Below are 19,915 nucleotides of genomic sequence, written 5' to 3'. Positions count from 1 at the left end.
AATGCACATATTATGTATGATTAACTCTGGAACATACACATTTACTCTATGATAAAGCTCAAAATATGTTGATAAAAGAAAAGGAGAAGCGTTTGAGACAGTAAGTGTCATTATGTTCCAGATTAGAAGCTGAGCACACTGTCATGCCTCTGTTAGCCATGTCTAGTGTCAGAATCTGTCCTTGGAGTGTCTGTCCTTGGAAGATGATCCTGAAACATTTGACCAAACTCTCAACACCAGCTAAATGTAAACGACTAAATAGACATGTTATGCTAACCTCTTTGTTTTACTGCTCTCTTCTGAAAGGCAGCCAAATGAATTATTCTGTGAATGTACCTGAACTCAGACTCAGCTGAAAAATCACCGGCACGTTCTCTTTGAATCACACTGAGAAAACTGTCTTCAGTTGGTGACATAGCAGTAATTGTTCTTTTTGTTTTGTCTGTTAATATTTGTTCAAAATGTGCAGAATACACAGTAAAAGTGCTGAAGGTGCGTGCCACCTAGCTCAGTGGGCACCAGGTAATTTGGAGTTATACATTTTTAAATGTTGTTGCAACAACATAGGACTTATTTGGATGTGAGGGCAATGAATGTTTCTAAATAAGGAGCAGAGCATCTTGGTGATGTTATCTGGAAACAAGCAGCTGTCAGATCTGAATGTGGGGAAGTTTTCAAATGTCACTGGGATACGGTTGCAAGCGTCTTGCAAGGTCAGCATCTTACTAAGACATAAAACTCCTTTCAAGTGTGTGATGCAAGGAGGGGCGTAATGCGATCACATTTTGTATTGTTGCCAGTTATCTGTTGACATTGCTTACAAATCTACTGCCTTTATTACCCAGGGGGACCTGCTTTTATTAGATGTTGCGGGCATATCATGAGCTGAAATACCAATTTGAGATTCTGGTGAGATCTGGTAACTTCTGTGCTATGTATGATATGTATAAGTAGTCTTAAATACTATAGACCTATTCTGTTTCCCACATAGAAGGGTCAAGGTGAAAAGGAAGTTATTTTAAATATAGCCATGAACAAGCAAGATACAATGTCTCCAATGTCTCCTCCACAATTATTGGCACCCCTGGAATCTCACACGGGAAAATAAGATAAATCTGACCTTTAGTGAAAGTAGAATAGAATAGAATAGAATAGAATATGTACTTTTTTGATCCCGTGAGGGAAATTCATTCTCTGCATTTAACCCAATTTAACTGAATTAGTGAACACACAGCACACAGTGAACACACAGTGAGGTGAATCACACAACCCAGAGCTGCCTGCCCAACCAGCGGCGCTCGGGGGAGCAGTGAGGGGTTAGGTGCCTTGCTCAAGGGCACTTCAGCTTTGGACTGGTCGAGGATCGAACCGGCAACCCTCAGGTTACAAGCCTGAAGCCCTAACCAGTAGGCCACAGCTGCCCAATATGTAGACTTATTCTGAGTTATTCTTATTCAAAGTAGACTTATTCTGTGGGAAAAAGGGCATAAACTTAACAGCTGTTTTGAGTCAAGGCTGTAAGTTTAGCTTATTGAATAACTTGGTGATAGAGAAGACAAACCATTCTGTTGAATGCATCATCATATGAAATTTGCAACGATGTGACTTGAAACCTATAAGCGGCATCATGCTCTGTCTACGTATCGTTGTCTGTAGATAATCTAAGTGACATAAGCTTTGAATTGATGCTATTTAGCTTATTGAATAAGTTGATAATCGAGTAGAGAAGACAAACTGTAGTCTGAAGGGCCCCATCACATTACACGCGGCATGCGCTATGAAACCCATTACTTTCAATGGTTTGAGCACGCACGAACTGGTCTGCCGCTGCGCTCAGTATAGCGACATTTTTGACGCTTTGCCGCTCTTGCGCTACCGCGGTCAAAGTTGAAATATGTTGAACTTTGACTGCGGCGTGCTGTAAGTCAATGGTCTTTTGCGCGGACCCACTGGTAACTACAACAACAATCGTTAAAACGTTACCTCAACCAAGAGCATTCTAGCGGTGAGCGCAGGGCATGCCGCCTGTAATGTGATGGGGCCTTAAGGTAGTCAATAAGAGACATCATGCTCCGTCTGTCGCTTGTTGTCTGTTGCTGGTTATGCTTTGCATGTAATATAATAATAATAATGATAGTAATGACTAGATGTACCGCAAAGTGGTACAAAATATGACCACTGCTCAGTCCTGTATATTCTCTCTGCAAAAATAAATCACGCTTGTCAATTAATTTGTTTCCATCTTCTACTCCATCCCCTACTGCAACTTTTATGTATGTAAATGAGTGTGCACTTGTGCACTTGCTTTTGTGGATGTGTGCTTCTCTGTCTCTGTTTTCGTGCATAATTACACTCTGATTACATATAGATAGATGAATTACATCATAAGGATAATTACACTCTGATTACATATAGATTTCATATGTAATCAGAGTGTAATTATCCTTTATCTTTGTAAATTAATATAAGCAGGGTTAGTACATATTGATGGCCTATAAAAAGGTTTTTCATTACCAAGGTGCCACACAAGAAACATTTCTTGATTGGTAAAAAGCAAAGAGCTCTCTCAAGACTTTTGCAACCTCATTGTGTCAAAACATATCAATGGAACTGGTTACAGATGCATTTCAAAACTTCAGAAACATTCAGTAAGCAGTATTGGAGCCATTTTCTGCAAGTGGAAGGGACATAACTGCATCATCAACTGGCCATGCACAGGATTTCCTCTCAAGAGCTGTTTTTGATCTCATGGCACTGGCAGAGTTCAAATAGTTGAAGGAATGATGAATGGAGTTATTTTATTCCGGGAGAGTCTTGCCATCCACCAGGATGATGAGGATGAGACATGGCTAGGCCTTCCGGCAGGACAATGATCCAAAGCATTCAGCAAAGGAAACTCTCAGTTGGTTTCAGAGAAAGGAAAGCAAGGTCCCGACTCCAGTTTTGGAAGTCATCTAAAGATCAGGATTCGCAAGAGGGACCCTTGGAATTTTCAGAATTAAAATACTATCTGTTTAAAAGAATGGTCCAAAATCTGAACACCTGGAAACTGCAACTAATTGGTTTCATCACACCGGAAATACCTTGAAGCTGTCATTATAAATTAAGGCTTTTCCACAAAGTATCTTAACAAGGGTCAGTAGGCATGTTCAATACTTTTTTCTTATCTCATTTCACATTCCATAGACTTTAATGTTTGCATTAAAAAAAAAAAAAACAAACATATGGGTGGATTATCTGAGTTAATACTAATGTTTGGTGCAAGTTTCATGCAAATAGCCTCATTGGAAGTATACTGGAAAAAATGCTGATTTGTTCAATACGTATTTTCCCCTGTTGTACCATGAAAGGCCTTAGCCAAATTGCTTTTTGCAAGATGTTCTTGTGTCTTATTTTTAGGGTGATTTTTAGGCAAGGCATGCAGTTGAAACCTAACTACACTCAACACATGATGAAATTGGCTTATAAAGCCAATAAAATGTGACATGGGATATGTGTGCAGTAGCCACCTACTATGTTTTGTATGTGGACAAAGGACAAATATAGCTTTGTAAGTCTTAACATGACGTCATGGTCCGCAGGGAGCATGGAAGATTTCCATGTAGTGTTTCAAAGGATGACCGTTGGATACAGCCTTAGTTGCACCATATGTTTACAGTTGTAGTGTAGAGCCTTGTGAGCAGAATATAATAGCAGATCAATACGGTTTTAACTATTTAGGAGACCTGAAGTGGGCCATTTGTAAGTATTGATGCAGTTTTTTTTTTAACAAAAGGTTGCAAATGTTTTTGTTTTTGACTTTTATCTGACATGTCATGCAATGATTGTAATCGTATAACTTGACGTTATCATTGTCGTTGTTTCTATATAGAAATTTAGTTTATGCTCATATTTATTTAAGTATCAGAGTTATTCATCGTGTAATCATGTCATGTCACTTAATTCTTCAAACATCATATTCATCAAATTAGGTCATTTTAAATACATAGTTTCTTGTTTGAAAGTGGAATGTCTTCTACAGACTCTCTGAAGCACGCAAATGTGTGCACATGGCATGATGGTATAGCGTAGTGTTTCTCGACTGTCTGACCTTTGGACCTTCGATTTCCCCCGAACATTAAGTCGCGACCCATATTTAGCATTCAAGCCAACTGACATGGTGAGCTATGTGGTAAAATAGATCTGATGGGGTAGCATTTTAAATGGGCGATTTATATAATAAACCTCCGCAACCCACCCAGAATGGTCCCGACTCACCAGTTAAGAAAGTAGTGTATTGAGAAAACATATTGAATGACTTCTTTTTCTCTTCATCACTCATTCCCCATATTTACCCTAAAAGAACACATAAAGAAAATTGTTGTGTTGTTATTACAGTAGATTTACTGTACATATCTATTATATAGTTCTTCAGTTTTTCTTCTTATGTTAGAAGCCCTAGGAATTGCGTTATCATGTGATACAAATAATTAGTCAAATCATTTCTAATTTATATGTCATATTATTTCACCTTGCCAGCTTCACATCTCTTGGCCCTCAGCTTGTTGACCTGGGACTCAGCGATATCAGCACGTTCCTGAGCCTCCTCAAGCTCATGCTGCCCCTTCCTGTACCTGGACAGGTGAGTGTTGGCCTGCTCCTCCTGATATATCAGTGAATGTTTTTTAAACTCTGTGCCAGTATACTTTACGAGTTGTTTGGTACTTTTTTAATCATAGCTTTTTTAGCTTGTCACTTGTAGGCCTTGACTTAGTTTGACACATCTTACTGACTGAAAGTCAACCTGTTTTTGCCAAAGGGTTACAGAGGATCCTCATTAGGATGGGTACACACAATAAAGGAGGCTGACTAAAACAATATAATGGACTCTGGCAGATCCTCTGCAGTTATACACTTATTATGACATAATACAACTATAGCTGTTGACATGGGACTTTGCTGATTCCATATTGCAGACCTCCATATTGTTTTTCAGAACCTGTAGATGGAGGTATTGCCTCTGTAATGGAAAACTGTTAAAACGATGATGTCAGGCAATTAAACAATTAAGACATATTACAGCTGTAGTTTCTGTGTGCTAGTAAATATAAACTTAAATACAGTTTTTCTCCACTGAAGGTTGATCACTCCCAGATTTAAGCTCAATATTGAATATAGAGAGTTGTTTGGCTTTACCATCTGTAAATACATGTAAATACTTTTACAGTCACCAGTACAGTTACCAAGTTACAACACAGTCGAAAGGGCTTCCTTGCTTGTTAGCTGACATTTATGCTATTGGAAATGTGTGTGGAATTTATTCAGACATTCAGTCTTTTCCATAAGTACTGTACGTCACAATGATCATAATTTAGACGTGGACACTATTTTGTTTTTTGGTAAATCTTTTTTTAGCAAGGAAAATGCTATGGTCTTCTGTGGGCTTCCGTGAAATAAGTTTAAATTAGTTGAATCCTTTCAATCATTAAAAATATATAGTGGGACAACTGTATACCATATCACAAATAGTTAATAGTTTTAACCTGTGAGTTTACTCTTCCTCCCATACAGTTAAATCAGAGCCTGGTGTTTTTATTGTTGCTTTCAATAGATGCCAGACATTGAGTAGTCTTATTGGAATAACTTACTAATACTATAACATCTAAAATACATGCAGTCATTGCCAGCAAGTAGTCATTGCCAGCAAGGAAATAAATTATTCATGTTGATGTCCAGAAAACCATGAGGGGGCGCTAAAATCTGCCCAAACTGACCATCTTATTTTCCAGGCTAATTATATGGTTGTAACTTTTGAAATAACATCAGAGCATTTATTGAACTGACCTAAATACCTTCTGTGTTAACATCACAGAACAATGTAAAATGCCTTGTTCATCCATTCTATCACCCCTTTTAATTAAGCACAACATGGTCCTGGGATCAGGTGGCAACAGCCTTGCAAGGCATTTTTACATACTCATAAATCTTTTAAAATTTGTGAGAATTGTTTTCATATGAAGTAATTTCACCTGTTTCCTGTGACTTACTTATACATACAGCTACTTTGTTTGTTTGGTGAATATAATTTGTTAATTTGTATTATTTATTCAATGTATTTTTGCATACTGTGGAGATTTTGAGTACTTTGTGTCATAACCATAATATACATTGAAGTATTTATATTTTGAAGAGTAGCTGAGAAAGGAAAGAGGCAAAAAATAGCTTTTTAAAATCTTAATTGGATTTATTAAGGAATTCATATTCTATGACTCCTTGGTTGTTAGGACTTCACTGGTCATCACTCTTCATCTTTGCTCTGAAACATAAATGAAAGAACCAAATCAATACAACTTGGCTGCTTGTAAGATTATTGTTATTTTAAAGTTATTTTCATAGTTAATTTTGCCTTTATTCTTGTATTAAAATGCCTAGGAATTATTTTACTGTATGACACAAATTATTAGTCAAACCTTTTCTAATATGACCTATTACAGTACTTTACCTTGCCAGCTTCACGACTCTTGGCCCTCATCTTGTTGACCTGGGACTCAGCGATGTCAGCACGCTCCTGAGCCTCCTCAAGCTCATGCTGCACCTTCCTGTACCTGGACAGGTGAGTGTTGGCCTGCTCCTCCTGTTGTTTTAGTGAATTATTTTTGTTGATGATAAAGAAGTATCCTCTTTTTTTGTAGATGATTTTGTACCTGAACCAGTTTACCAGAACAAGATGAGTTTACTCACAGCCTCCTCAGCCTGTCTCTTGTAGGCCTTCACTTTGAGTTGTAGTTTGTCCACCAGATCCTGCAGTCTAGTGACATTCTTCTTGTCCTCTTCAGTCTGCACAATTATGTTGATAATCCAGTCAATATCACCCATCTGCTATGTACTGTATGTGTAGTCGTGTTTTTAATCCATGAACATTAGCTACCCTACCTGGTAGGTGAGCTCCTTGACTCTCCTCTCATATTTGCGGACACCTTTCACGGCATCAGCTCCACGTCTCTGTTCAGCCTCACACTCACCCTCCAGCTCACGCACCTTTGAAATACAGATTTGTATATCAAACAAGCACATTATCATGTATTTTTAAAACTGGTACAGACTTTCAAGATCATACCCTTGACTCCAGTTTTTGGAGTTGTTTCTTGCCACCCTTCATGGCCAGGTTCTCAGCCTCATCCAGACGGTGCTGCAGGTCCTTGACTGTGACCTCCAGGTTCTTCTTCATCCTCTCCAGGTGAGCACTGGTGTCCTGCTCCTTCTTCAGCTCCTCAGCCATCATGGCAGCCTGAAAATGTCCCAACAGTATTTTAGTTAAAACATAGCACATTTAAAGTGCCTCACATCGTCCTCTCAGAACTGAATTAACTGTTATTCATTGCTATTGGAATGGGTAATATTGAAAATCCATATGCATACAATACTGCACCATCATTGCCTTACATCAGTGATGGCCTTCTTGGCCTTATCTTCTGCATTTCTGGCCTCCTGGATTGTATCTTCCACCTCTCCCTGGATCTGTACAAAGTCAGCCTCCAGCTTCTTCTTGGTGTTGATGAGACTGGTATTCTGAATATCATTATACAATTAAAGACAGGTGACCTATTAATGCAGAAGGAGCAACCAGCAAAATATATATAAAATTGTTCTCTTCCTAATTGTCTGACCTGGGAATGCAGCAGTCCAACACGCTCACTGGCATCCACCAGCTCCTGCTCGGCCACTTTGCGGCCTCTCTCTGTCTGCTCCAGAGCAGCTCTCAGCTCCTCAATCTCAGCCAGCATTAGGGTGTTCCTGCGCTCTACCATGGCAACCTGCTCCTTCATGTCATCCTGTCCTCTAATAGCATCATCAAGGTGCAGTTGGGCATCCTGTTGACAATAATAATGATTAAAAGAGGAATTATTATGAGTCACTGGTCTGATGTACAGTATGTTGGAGTATCTGGTACCTTGAGCTGTCCCTGAACATTCCTGAGCTGCTTCTGACTTTCAGTAGCCTGGCGATTGGCATGGCTCAGCTGAATCTCCATCTCATTGAGGTCTCCCTCCATCTTCTTCTTGATTCTTAGGGCATCGTTCCTGCTCCTGATTTCAGAATCTAGAGTGCTCTGCATGGAGTCAATCACCCTCTGGCTGTTCCTCTTGATCTGCTCAATCTCCTCATCCTTCTCAGCCAGCTTCCTGTCAATCTCACCCTTGACCTGGTTAAGCTCCAGCTGGATTCGAAGAATCTTGGCCTCCTCATGCTCCAGTGTACCCTATAATAGAGGGCAGTTTCAAATCAGTTTATGATACTTTTTAGAAGATTTCAAACAAGCATCAGATTGCAGCTATTGTTACCTCAGCTTCCTCTAAGGCAGTTTGGATTTCTACTTTCTCACTCTCCACTGACTTCTTGGCCTTCTCCAGCTCATGGATGCTCTTGCCAGTCTCACCAAGTTGTTCAGTGAGGTCAGAGATCTCCTCTGCAGATTGAAATGGAGAAATTGTGAAAGACCATTTCTGCAGGAAAAAAATGTTCTAGTGCTTTTGGTAAGTCATTATTTCTGTAATTTCTTAAGAAGTATTATGTTTTTTATATATTCAATCTGATTTTATAGATAACATATCAATTGGCTCTTTATTTAGGGTTCTTTACGTTGCAGATTCTTGTTCTCTCTCCTCAGTGTCTCCAACTGATCCAGGGTCTCTTCATAGGAGTTCTTCATCTTGAAGAGCTCAGTGCTGAGAGAGCGAGCTTCTTTCTGTGAACCTTCAAGCTCAGCCTGTCCCTCCTCATACTTCTGCTTCCATTCTGCCAGGACCTGGCAAATGTGAAAACATGGACGTGTGAAGAGGAAATTACACGCTAAACTATTACATGATTGTAGAATGTTATATCCATACCTTGTCAAAGTTGCGTTGTTTCTTGTCAAGGTTGGCAGCCAGGGCATTAGCCCTCTCAACATCAATCATGAGGTCCTCCACTTCACCGTGCAGTCTCTGCTTGGTCTTCTCCAGAGAAGCACACTTGGAGTTCACAGCCTCTATGGATTCTTCAGCCTCTTGGAGACGCTGCGCAAGCTTTTTCCTATAATAAATAAATGTTTCATAGAAATTAAATATAAAATGGGATTTCAGCATCTTTTACATGGCTGAACGCAAAACACTTTCTTATATAAATTCTACATTACTTGGACTCCTCCAGCTCCTCAGTGCGCTGGATGGCATCAGTTTCGTATTTAGATCTCCACTGAGCCACCTCACTGTTGGCCTTGGACATTCCACGCTGCAGCTCAGCCTTGGCCTCCTGCTCCTCCTCATACTGCTCTCTGAGCAGGTCACAGTCATGACGAGCTGATTGGACAGCATGAGCCAGGGCGTTCTTGGCCTTTCAGGAAGAATTTGAAAATATTAGATGGTCAAGTGTAATTTTTGTCCTGCAGAGAAATTGTCGACAGTCTGAAGCATTGATTTGGATATAAATCATGGGTGTACACTCACCTAATTAAAATGTTACAAAACTCACCTTAACTTCTTCCTCTATATGCCTCTTCAGCTCCTCAATCTGCTGGGTGTAAGCTTGCTTGGCTCTTGTCAGCTGGATAACAAGAGACTCTTTCTCCTCAAGCTGGCGGCCAAATTCACCTGAGAGTAATTTGTTTTACATTACTGTATGTCTTGTAGTATGAAAGGAGAAAATCCATTTGTGATATGGGTTTTAACAAAAGTATGAACACCATTTGCTAGCCTTTTGCATTTACCGTTCTCAGTTTGAAGCCTGGCTTTTTGTGCACTTAAGTCATTTAAATGACGGACATTTTCATCATTCTTTGACTTCAGTTCACTCATTTGGTCTTCAAGGGTGCGACACATTTTCTCAAGGTTAGCCTGAAAGAAATATGATGCAAGTTTTTCATGGAGGAAATTGCATTTAAACAAAACTTAAATGGCCCAATTCCTCATACCTTGGATTTAGCAACAGCCTCCATGTTACTGGAGAGATCATCAATCTCCATTTTGAATTCACTCTTCTCTTTCTCCAGCTTCTGCTTGACACGCTGCAGGTTATCAATTTGCTCACCCAGTTCAGCCACACTATCAGCCTGCTTCTTGCGCAGAACGGCAGCAGTAGCTTCATGCTGCAGTGTGGACTCTTCAAGATCACGACGCAGCTTCTGGAACTCTGCCTCCCGCTTCTTGTTCATCTCAATCTGAGCAGCAGTGGCCCCACCAGCTTCCTCAAGCCTCTCACTGATCTCCTCAAGTTCCCTGGAGAGATCAGCTCTCTGCTTCTCAACTTTAGCACGAGCAGCACGCTCAGCTTCAATCTCCTCTTCAAGCTCCTCAATGCGAGCCTGGAATTTGTTTAGAGTATTACTATCTAGCATGCGTTTTATGTTATCACACACACATAATATTTCTCAATCCATTAATCACCTGGAGTTCCTTAATCTTCTTTTGAAGCTGGGATCCCAATGACTGTTCATCTTCAATCTTGCTCAGAAGTTGGCTGATTTCAAAGTCTTTCCTGTAAGGATTAAAGTAGTGCCAAAATGAGTCATGATGTTTTTAGTGCCAAATACTCTGGCATATGGCATGCTGGTGTTGTTTTCCTCTTATCAAACGTATGCACATTTAAATCCCTTACTTCTTGATCTTTTCTTCAGACTGCTGCTTGTCATTCTCCAGATCCATTATGGATTCCTGGGCCAGTTTCAGGTCACCCTCCAGCTTTCGCTTGGCTCTCTCCAGATCCATACGTAGTTTCTTCTCTTGCTCCAACGATCCTTCGAGCTGTAATGGAAATATTTTAGATTACAGTACAGTACATTAGATTTGGCTGACCCTTTAACCAAAGCAACCATAGCAACATGGTAAACATTTTAAGCTTTTAGAAGCAAACAACAATTCTAGGAACATTTTAAAAGATAGTGTGCAGTAAGAATGAAGAAAAAGAGAAAGTGACAAAAAAATTGAAATTTAAAAAGGTTGAGTGCAGTAGGAATAAGTGCATCAATGAGTGCAAATTTGTTACATACATGTTCCGTGTGAATGTAATATATGTTGTAGTGTTGAGAATTATATGGCACCCTTACATCATCCACTTGTTGTTCAAGTTTGGTCTTTGATTTGGTCAGAGTGTTAACTTTGTCTTCTTCTGCTTGGAGATCATCCAGAGTCTGCTGGTGTGCCTCTTGGAGGGCTTTCTTCTCCTTTGATAATTTAGCAATGGCTTCATCTTGAGATGCCATCTCCTCAGTAAGGTTTTTAACCTAGGGGGATGTGATTTCAGTATGATTTACAATGTAATATACTGTCTTATTAAATCAGTGTAATGGATAGACCATAGACTATGTTATGACCTTGTTTTCTGTAGCATGTTTCTCCTTCTCCACTTTGGCCAGGGTGAGCTCCAAGTCATCAATGTCTTTCTTCAGCTCAGAGCACTCATCCTCCAGTTTCCTCTTCTTGGCAGTCAGCTCAGAGTTGATCTCCTCTTCATCCTCAAGCCTCTCGGTCGTCTCTTTGAGTTTGGCCTCCAGCTGGATTTTGCTCTTAATGAGACCCTCACATCTCTCCTCAGCATCTGAGAGGCCCTCAGATTCCTGGTGTGAATCAACAATCATCAGGTGTACTGTACGTACATCATCTTCAGGCAATTCATTTGAATGGAAATGCTACAGTCTTGCATTAGAACACCTACACACTATTTTGTGAACTGTTTTGGGTGAGACTGTCTGTAAAGAAATGCATGTCCTTGCTTTGAAAGGAAAAACCAGGTGTGAATGAATGCCACATGACACAACAGTAGTGTAAGCGGAATTAAATCACTACTGTTCCCCTGTTAGTCAGATCTACTCAAAATTGTTATTGGGTCGTCCTTGGACCATGCTACACCTTTCCACCAAGTTTTATGGTAACCAGGGCTGTAGATCCTTCTCACATACAGACTGACAACTGAAAATATTACTTCCTGGCGGAGGTAATAAAGCGTTACTCACAGCTGCTACAGCTAACTGCAGGTCATTCTTCTCTTGCAGCAGAGAAACCATCTTCTCTTCAAGTTCTTTCTTCTTGGACAAAGCTTTTTCAAGGTCCACTTTCATTTTATCATAGTTCTCCTTCATTGCTGCCATTTCTTTCTCAGTTTCGGCACTCTTCAGAAGAGGCTTGATCTTGAAGTACAGCTTCATCCATGGCCAGGTTTTCACATTCATGAATGAACGGATATTGTATTGGATGGTGAAGATTGATTCTCTGTTCAACACAAAAACATTATATAATAATCAATATAATAAATAATTTATGCTGAAACTGCAATAAAAAAAAGACTTATCATGAAAGCAGTATTCAAAGGAACTGTATGAAAGAAAAGTATTTCAATTAATCATAAAATGGCCCTGATATGTCACTAGACATTAAGAAATCATGCTCATTTCAAATACTTATATCACTGAAAACAGTAGTCCGGCCAGGATGTTGTCATTTAAAAAGTGAAGTTGCAGCCCTCAACTGATTTTGATGTTTACATATTATGTGTTTAGGCCTGATGCGCCACATCTATCTACTAATCACAAAGTCAGTGGTGTTTCGGCATCCGGGTTGCCAACTTCGACTCGGGGGAGGGGGAGGGAATACACCGCTCTACAATTCATGGGTTTCATCAGGTCCCTTGCCACAGGTGTGTTAATCAAGCCCCATGCAGTCTGCATTGATAATCAAGGTGCTTGATTTTATACACCTGTGGAAAGGGACCTGATGAGACCCATGAATATTTTGAAAATGATTGCAGTACCGGTTTTGGCCAAAATCCTTCATACTGTTCCTTTAAACTTGACCTTACCTCCTTTCCATCATCTTTACAAACTCCTTCCTCATCAGGAAGCCACGGCAGAGGGCCTGAGTCATTGTGACCAGAGTTGCCAGTTTCTCATCTCGCATCTCCTCAAGGACACCCAGCAGACCAGCTTTGAAGAACACCTGTGGATAATATCAAGAGGTAACAGAAAAGAGTATTTTGAGACATTCTCACACATGCGGTCTATGGGTCTGATGATAAAAAATGAAATGAAATCTGTGTACTTTTGTGTGTCCAAACTTGTACTGAGTGTGGTCCACATCGATTGACCCCAGAAGTTTTTCTGAGGCTTTTTTGTTGTCAATGAATTGTCCTTCAGGGATGACACTTGCGTTCAATACTTTGTATCTTAGATTTAAGAGAAAGAATAGGTGATACATCACATTTACATTTATTAATATATAAGCAGAGGTGGAAAAATCCAGTTTCAGAAAGTAAAGCATGTAACATATTAAGTGCACAGGTAGAACCAATACATGATCAGACTTTTACTCTCTGAAGCTGGAGTTTTCCCAGCTCTGTATATGTAAGATGCTTTTGTCCAAAGCGACTTGCATGTAAAATATTTTTTCAAGGGCCACTGTTCCCAGAGCAACTCAGGGTTCAGTATCTTGCTCAAGGACACAACGGTGGAACCCAGAAATTGAAACCAAAACCCTCCAGGCTACTGCATGCTAACCCACTTCCTTAGCCACTACGTTACCACTGCACCATCTCCTTAGCCGCTACGCTACTACAGTATACTGTACTACTACACTACACTGCCCCAAGTTCTATTATGCAATATTTGTTGTTATGACGTATGAGTCGCAACCTCATAGGCACAGCGAAAGTCACTATGTCCTAAATCCTGAAATACTGTTAGTGCACATTCTGCACAAGGAGAAAGACGTAGTAGTTCTCCCAGCTTCGCTTTCACTCTTGCTTGTACGGTACTCCAGGGTGTCAGATTTTGTCAAGGTGATTGCTATGACTGACTCTTTGTCCCATATGCTAATACACTTAACACTTAAAGTGACTTATACCTCTAATAAGTATTAATTATTCAATTATTTTAGTCACCTCTGCTTGAAGTCACCGTATTGGATTCTGCTGGGGAAGCCCTTCCTGCAGATTCTGATGCCCTCCAGCACACCATTACACCTCAACTGGTGAAGGACCAGGAAGTTCTCCATCAGACCTTTGAGGAAACCAGACACAATTGAGGTGACACTGAATGCGTCTTTATGAACACACTGAATGCTTCATTATAAAAACAGTTTAGTAAATTGTCCATCAAACCTTTAAGGTGAAGGACATTTTGAATAAAAGAGAGGTGTGCAAGGATAGGGAGTTTACATACTGTACGTGTAATCATATCAATGCATTTCTCACCTGGTGTCTTTGACTCATTGGGAATCAAGCAGCGCACAAAGTGAGGATGAGTGCTCCTCAAGTTGGTCATCAGCTTGCCCAAGTTCTCCTGTGATTATGCATAGACAGTGTAGAATAAGTTGAAGAAGTAACTACTGTAAGCACATCAGCAATCACTTCTTCAAAAGTAGTTCCAAAACATGTTTTGATAATTTGTATATATATCAACCATGAAGTCACCCTGAACAGAGCAGACACTGTCTGGAAGGAACCACCCTTCTTCTTGCCTCCCTTCTTGCCGCCACCACCTTCAGCTAAAGTATCAAACAAATACAAGAAGCACATGTTTGACTTGTGGAATCTGACCAGTGAACAGTGTTGTTGAAAGATGACAGTTACTGATACGACGATATACCATATGCTTTAAATAATAATATAATAATATAATCAGCGTAATCATGTCTACCTTCAGCACCAGCATGAGATGCATACAAGAAGGCCAGCAGTTTCACTGCAGACTTCTGGTAGAGCTGCACAACAGTGTCATTCAATGGATCCTTGTTCTTGTCCAGCCAGCCATTGATGTTGTAGTCCACGGTGCCAGCATAGTGCACCAGGGAGAAGTGGGCCTCTGGTTTGCCCTTTACTGGTTTGGGTTTCTCAAAGCACTTGGTTTTTCCAAGATGCTGGTCATACAGCTTGTTCTTGAAGGTAGTGTCTGAGGCCTTGGGGAACATGCACTCCTCTTCAAGGATGGAGAAGATGCCCATTGGCTTTGAGATATAAAACATATCACATTACATTGGATACTTTATTTATCGTGAAAATACTGTAGGCATATTTTTAATTATTGACTTTACCTTCTCAATAAGCTCAATGCAGGCAGCCAGATCCATACCAAAGTCAATGAACTCCCAGTCAATTCCTTCTTTCTTGTATTCCTCTTGCTCCAGCACAAACATGTGGTGGTTGAAGAACTGTTGCAGTTTCTCATTGGTAAAGTTGATGCACAGCTGTTCCAAACTGTTAAACTAGTATTTAGGAAAGAAGATAAACATACAGTATTTAAGTATTAACACATGTGTAACATTTTGAATTCCGAAATTATTGTGTTAAATGAAAATAAATAGGTAACTTTTACTATTATTATTGTTATTATTGCTATTATTTTCAAAAATGACATACATCAAAAATCTCAAATCCAGCAATGTCCAGCACACCAATGAAGAACTGCCTTGGCTGCTTGGTGTCCAGCATCTCATTGATACGGATGACCATCCACAAGAACATTTTCTCATAGACCGACTTACAGAGAGCACTGACAGCATTGTTGACCTAGTCAGGTATAAATAAGACTGAAGGGGAATTGTAGGGGAAACACTGACATAATTGTACAAAACATCTTATACAATAAGTCAAGCATCATGTTTACAAAGTTTCTAACCTGTGGCACAGTTTGACCTTTGGTCACCATCTCATTTCCGACCTTCACTCTGGGGTAGCACAGACTCTTCAGCATGTCAGCAGAGTTCAAGCCCATGAGGTAGGCGATTTTATCAGCCACTGATCAAAAAATAATTATCAGTTGACAAAAAGTAACCATCTTTCCAATCACTCTACAGAAGAAGCATTACCATACACCAACAGAAATCTGAAAAGTATTACATGAAACTTGAAACTGAAAACTTGAGAAAAAAAAAAATTGTGATGGTTGTGTGGGGACATTTCCAGTAACTAGACAACATCTCAGCGGTTAAATGTCTTAGCATAACAATAGACATTAAAACGAGGATCTCAGTTATTCTGATGTCCTCTTGTCCCTGATCTTTGATGTCAGATGTCACCCTCCCTTAGAAGTCTGAAAGTGATTCCCTTGTCCATGACCTTTGAGGTCAATCTTCCTTGGGAGTCTGGAGTGATAACAGTTTCTTTTTTGTTTATCATGACAGCTTTTTCAGTTCATTTCATGTAATCCTTCAATAATACCCTGTTTAGCCCTATAAATAATGGTACGACTTTGTTTAGGGCAGACTTGTTGCTCTCATGCTCAAAAGCTTTGTCCAAACTGTACGGTCGGCTTGCCTGTTCATGCCTTTTTGTGGATTAATGCTGTATTTTTACTACATTTTAATATATGATGGTTTTCTGCTGTTAAAGAGATTGTGACTTGGATTTTTACAAAACCTTTTCAAATCTTACCCTCAGTGCCATCAGGCTCAGCCTGCTCCTCTCTCTGCTTCTGCTTGAACTTCAAGGCCCCATGATGCATCACAGCACCGGTAAGTTTAAATATGCCAATTTTCTCCTCACCCGTGAAGCCCAAAATATCAATGGCCGTCTAAAGAGATTAAGTTGGACTGATGAGTACAGATTACTTTCATAATTTCCTTAAACCCAATTTAAATGTAAACGTTACTGTTGCTATGGATATCTTACATCTGTTGCAATGAACTCCTCCACATCATCGATGCTCTTGACAGTGATTTCACCCTGGCTGATCATGGGGAAATCATATGGGTTGGTAGTGATGAGCAGAGCCTCTAAAATTGAGATGGAAGAACAGTAATATCATGTTGAGACATACCAGTTACAGATACACAGAGATATTGAATTGTGCTTATGCATATCATACCAATCAGCTCAGGCTTATGTCCAGTCATTAGCTGGTAGAAGATGTGGTAGCTCCTCTCAGCAGACAGCTGGAATGTCACTCTTGACTTCTCCAGCAGATCTGCGACATGGCATTTTTAATAATTAGACATTATTAGGTTTCTACAATTATATTGAATATTCACTTTAATAGTAGATGATGACCACTTACATGTCTCAATATCAGCAGAAGCCAGTTTGCCAGTTGTGCCAAAATGGATTCTGATGAATTTACCCTGAAAGATTAGTGATGAAATTTTTTTAGATAAAATAACGTCATTTTAAAAAGTAATTTTATATGATTTTGTTGTAAATACTTACAAAACGGGAGGAGTTGTCATTCCTCACAGTCTTGGCATTGCCATAGGCCTCCAGCAGAGGGTTGGCTGCAATGATCTGATCCTCTAGTGACCCCTGGAGAAGATAAACAGATGGATAGGTACTTTATTCATCCCCACAGGGGAAATTCAGGTGTCCAGCAGCCTACTGTGTGTTGTCACCAACAAGCATTCACCATGCAATACACTCATAAAAACACAAACAAAAACAGTTGATGAAGGAAAAGTAAAAAAGGCTACTATCACTATTAGTAAAATAAAATTAATGCGCATCAGCAGGTTCATTCTGCAGCCTTATGGCGGCTGGAACAAATAACCTCTTGTACCTCTCAGTCCTGCAGCGCACAGAGAGGAGTCTGTCACTGCGGCTGCTTTTCTGGGCAACCACAGTGTCACGCAGTGGGTGGTTCCTGTTTCTGAGGATGACTTTCATCATCATCCTCATTCTTTCCTCCACATAAATCTCCTACAGAAACCATCCTCCTCCCCAACACTGACTCACACTTCCTGACCAGTTTGTCCGGTCTGTTACGGTCCCTGGTCATACAGCTGCCTCAGCACACCACAGCAAAGAACACTGCACTGGCCACAACCGACTGGTAGAAGAGATACAGCATGTCATGGCAGACTTGGAAATATTTTAGTTTCCTGAGGAAAAAGAGCCTGCTCTGACCTTTCTTGTAAGCAGCATCTGCATAGACTGACCAGGCCAGTTTATAGTCCAGGTGGACTCCCAGATATCTGTATGTTTGGACCACCTCAATGCCCTCCCCCTTAATTTCCACAAGAAGTGAGGTCATTTGATGACGTTATATTGTTTCCCAAAAGGTCTTCTTCTACTCACCTGCATTTTGCCAGCGACTGGTTCAGCTTTCTTTGATCCTCCAGCAACTGCAATTGTTGCAAAGTACTGGATGACACGCTTGGTGTTGACAGTCTTCCCAGCACCAGATTCTCCACTGGGAACAAACAGAAGAGAGAGAATATAGTCGTGTGTTTTCAGTCCAAACATGCATCCGTTTCATTTTCATTATTAATTTCCATTATTAAAATGTTTTTTGTAGGAGTACATACGTGATTAGGATAGACTGATTTTCACGATCTGAGGGAGAAAAGGAGTGTTGCTGTACTCAATTTAATATACATATATTGCTGGTCATTTTACTTTTCTATTTTTGTAAACAAGTAACGCCCCACCTTGGAGCATGAACTGATAGGCATTATCAGAGATGGAGAAGATGTGGGGTGGAGCTTCAATTCTCTTCTTGCCTCTGTACCCAGCAACAACCACAGCATCGTACACTGGGAGCCACTTGTAGGGGTTCACAGTGACGCAGAACAGCCCAGAGTAGGTCTGTAACGGAGAAGAAAATTGTAGTAGTTCTCACATAGACATTGTTATGTAGTAGTGAGGTACTGTGAGAAGAAGCAAGATCTGTGACATCTTACATAGATCATCCATGCTGCATAACGCTCTTTGAGGTTGTACAGCACAGCAGGCTCGTGGAGGTGGGTCATCATGGCCATGTCCTCAATTTTATCATACTTTGGGGGATTCATAGCGAAGATTTCATCCTCTTTCACAGTGACCGTCTGCAAGACGTAGTAAATGTCAGTATTTTATACACATAGCTGGATATCACTGAACAATTAACATGTGAAGCTTCACAGGATAAGCATGCTACATTTCTATATTGTAGTTATTCTTCAGACATTGATTGCTTATACTGTAATACTGGCCAGAAATTTCAATACAAACTAAAGTTTACTTTCAATAAACACAAAATCTACATAGTGTAGAGTACAGTATGTCACAGTGCAGATAATGTTTTCAAGACAAGACACAGACAATACATGTATTATTACCTGTCCTGTTGTGCTTGTCAACATATAGAATACGTGAATGTCACAGTGTAGTGAAAGGAAAGTAAAATGAAGTGAAGAAATGGTGAAGCAAAAATATGTAATATCTTACTTTGCCACCTGTTAGATGTTTGACAGTGGCTTTGCCACCCTCTCTTTTCTCCAGCACTCCTTTGACATAATCTTCGTCTTTGTCAATCACAAAGTAGGCTGATTTGGCATCAAAGGGTTTGCTCTGGGCCTCAATGCGTTCCCTTTCAGGTTTGCGGAGGTAGATGGCCGCAGGGCCAAAGCACTCCATCTCTGCGTCCCCCATGGTGGCTCTTTACTGCGGGGAGAAAGCGTCTGTTACTTCCTGTAATCAGAGCAGCTGTAGCGTGAGCAGTCTCCAGGCTCTCTCCTCATCCCTGGTGCTCACACCCCGTCACTCGTGAATGAGCCATGAAATTGTTTAATTCCCCCAGACAAAGTGTGCCTTATGGTTTCGTCTGGTCTTCTTGCTTTGTTATATTGGACATATTTGTGACACCATCTACTACATACCTGCTGAACTCCCAAGGCGAAGGAAATGGCTTTCAAACTGTGTGGTGGAAAAACAATTGGATATTTTTTAATTATCAGTAGGCATTTGTGCATGATATCTGTGACGTATTACTGTGCTGAATTATCCCCAAATGTTTCACTCACCTTTAGTGGGTGCTGGTTCGTCTTGGGAGAAGCCTGGTGCTTCTGAGTTATATAGAGACACTTGTGGCCAGTCAGCAACTGAGCTCTGCTAGATTTGGGCATGAGCTGAGCAGGGTGACATTATTGTAGGGTCTTGTTCTTTCCACTGGAATTATTTTCATTTCATCAGCACCACACATACACACACACACACACACACACAC

General features: G+C 40.3%; 1 protein-coding gene across 1 annotated transcript; it reads right to left on the bottom strand.

The window, feature by feature from the left end:
* Positions 1–6,248: 6,248 nt before the first annotated feature.
* On the bottom strand, positions 6,249–19,607 carry LOC134092469 (myosin heavy chain, fast skeletal muscle). Its single transcript, XM_062545340.1, has 40 exons — positions 19,569–19,607; positions 19,138–19,353; positions 18,612–18,755; positions 18,360–18,516; positions 18,237–18,264; positions 18,007–18,121; positions 17,146–17,238; positions 16,997–17,060; positions 16,808–16,906; positions 16,612–16,715; positions 16,375–16,513; positions 15,620–15,738; positions 15,361–15,510; positions 15,036–15,206; positions 14,642–14,948; positions 14,416–14,489; positions 14,197–14,284; positions 13,885–14,002; positions 13,047–13,170; positions 12,808–12,944; positions 11,966–12,221; positions 11,327–11,569; positions 11,060–11,236; positions 10,612–10,757; positions 10,401–10,491; positions 9,929–10,318; positions 9,725–9,851; positions 9,490–9,608; positions 9,155–9,351; positions 8,868–9,051; positions 8,620–8,785; positions 8,322–8,446; positions 7,931–8,239; positions 7,647–7,850; positions 7,423–7,548; positions 7,097–7,267; positions 6,913–7,017; positions 6,721–6,816; positions 6,482–6,613; positions 6,249–6,295 (listed from the first exon to the last, which is right to left on the bottom strand). Exons 2-40 carry the CDS (start codon positions 19,339–19,341, stop codon positions 6,278–6,280), a joined length of 5,817 nt encoding a protein of 1,938 aa, XP_062401324.1. The 5' UTR covers positions 19,342–19,353; positions 19,569–19,607; the 3' UTR covers positions 6,249–6,277.
* Positions 19,608–19,915: the final 308 nt, after the last annotated feature.

Source organism: Sardina pilchardus, chromosome 9 (assembly GCF_963854185.1).
Source record: "Sardina pilchardus chromosome 9, fSarPil1.1, whole genome shotgun sequence".
NCBI classification, from domain to species: domain Eukaryota; kingdom Metazoa; phylum Chordata; class Actinopteri; order Clupeiformes; family Clupeidae; genus Sardina; species Sardina pilchardus.
The sequence above is the reverse complement of the archived record's forward strand: the minus strand, read 5'-3'. Positions and strand labels throughout refer to the sequence as shown.

Excerpts from the sequence above, each read along its gene's own strand:
- LOC134092469 (XM_062545340.1), bottom strand. The coding sequence starts at position 19,341 with ATGGGGGACGCAGAGATGGAGTGCTTTGGCCCTGCGGCCATCTACCTC. Across the intron at positions 18,517-18,611 it reads ATGCAGCATGGATGATCTAT|ACCTACTCTGGGCTGTTCTG; the intron begins GTAAGATGTCAC and ends TCTCCGTTACAG. Across the intron at positions 6,817-6,912 it reads TCAAGGAGCTCACCTACCAG|ACTGAAGAGGACAAGAAGAA; the intron begins GTAGGGTAGCTA and ends ATAATTGTGCAG.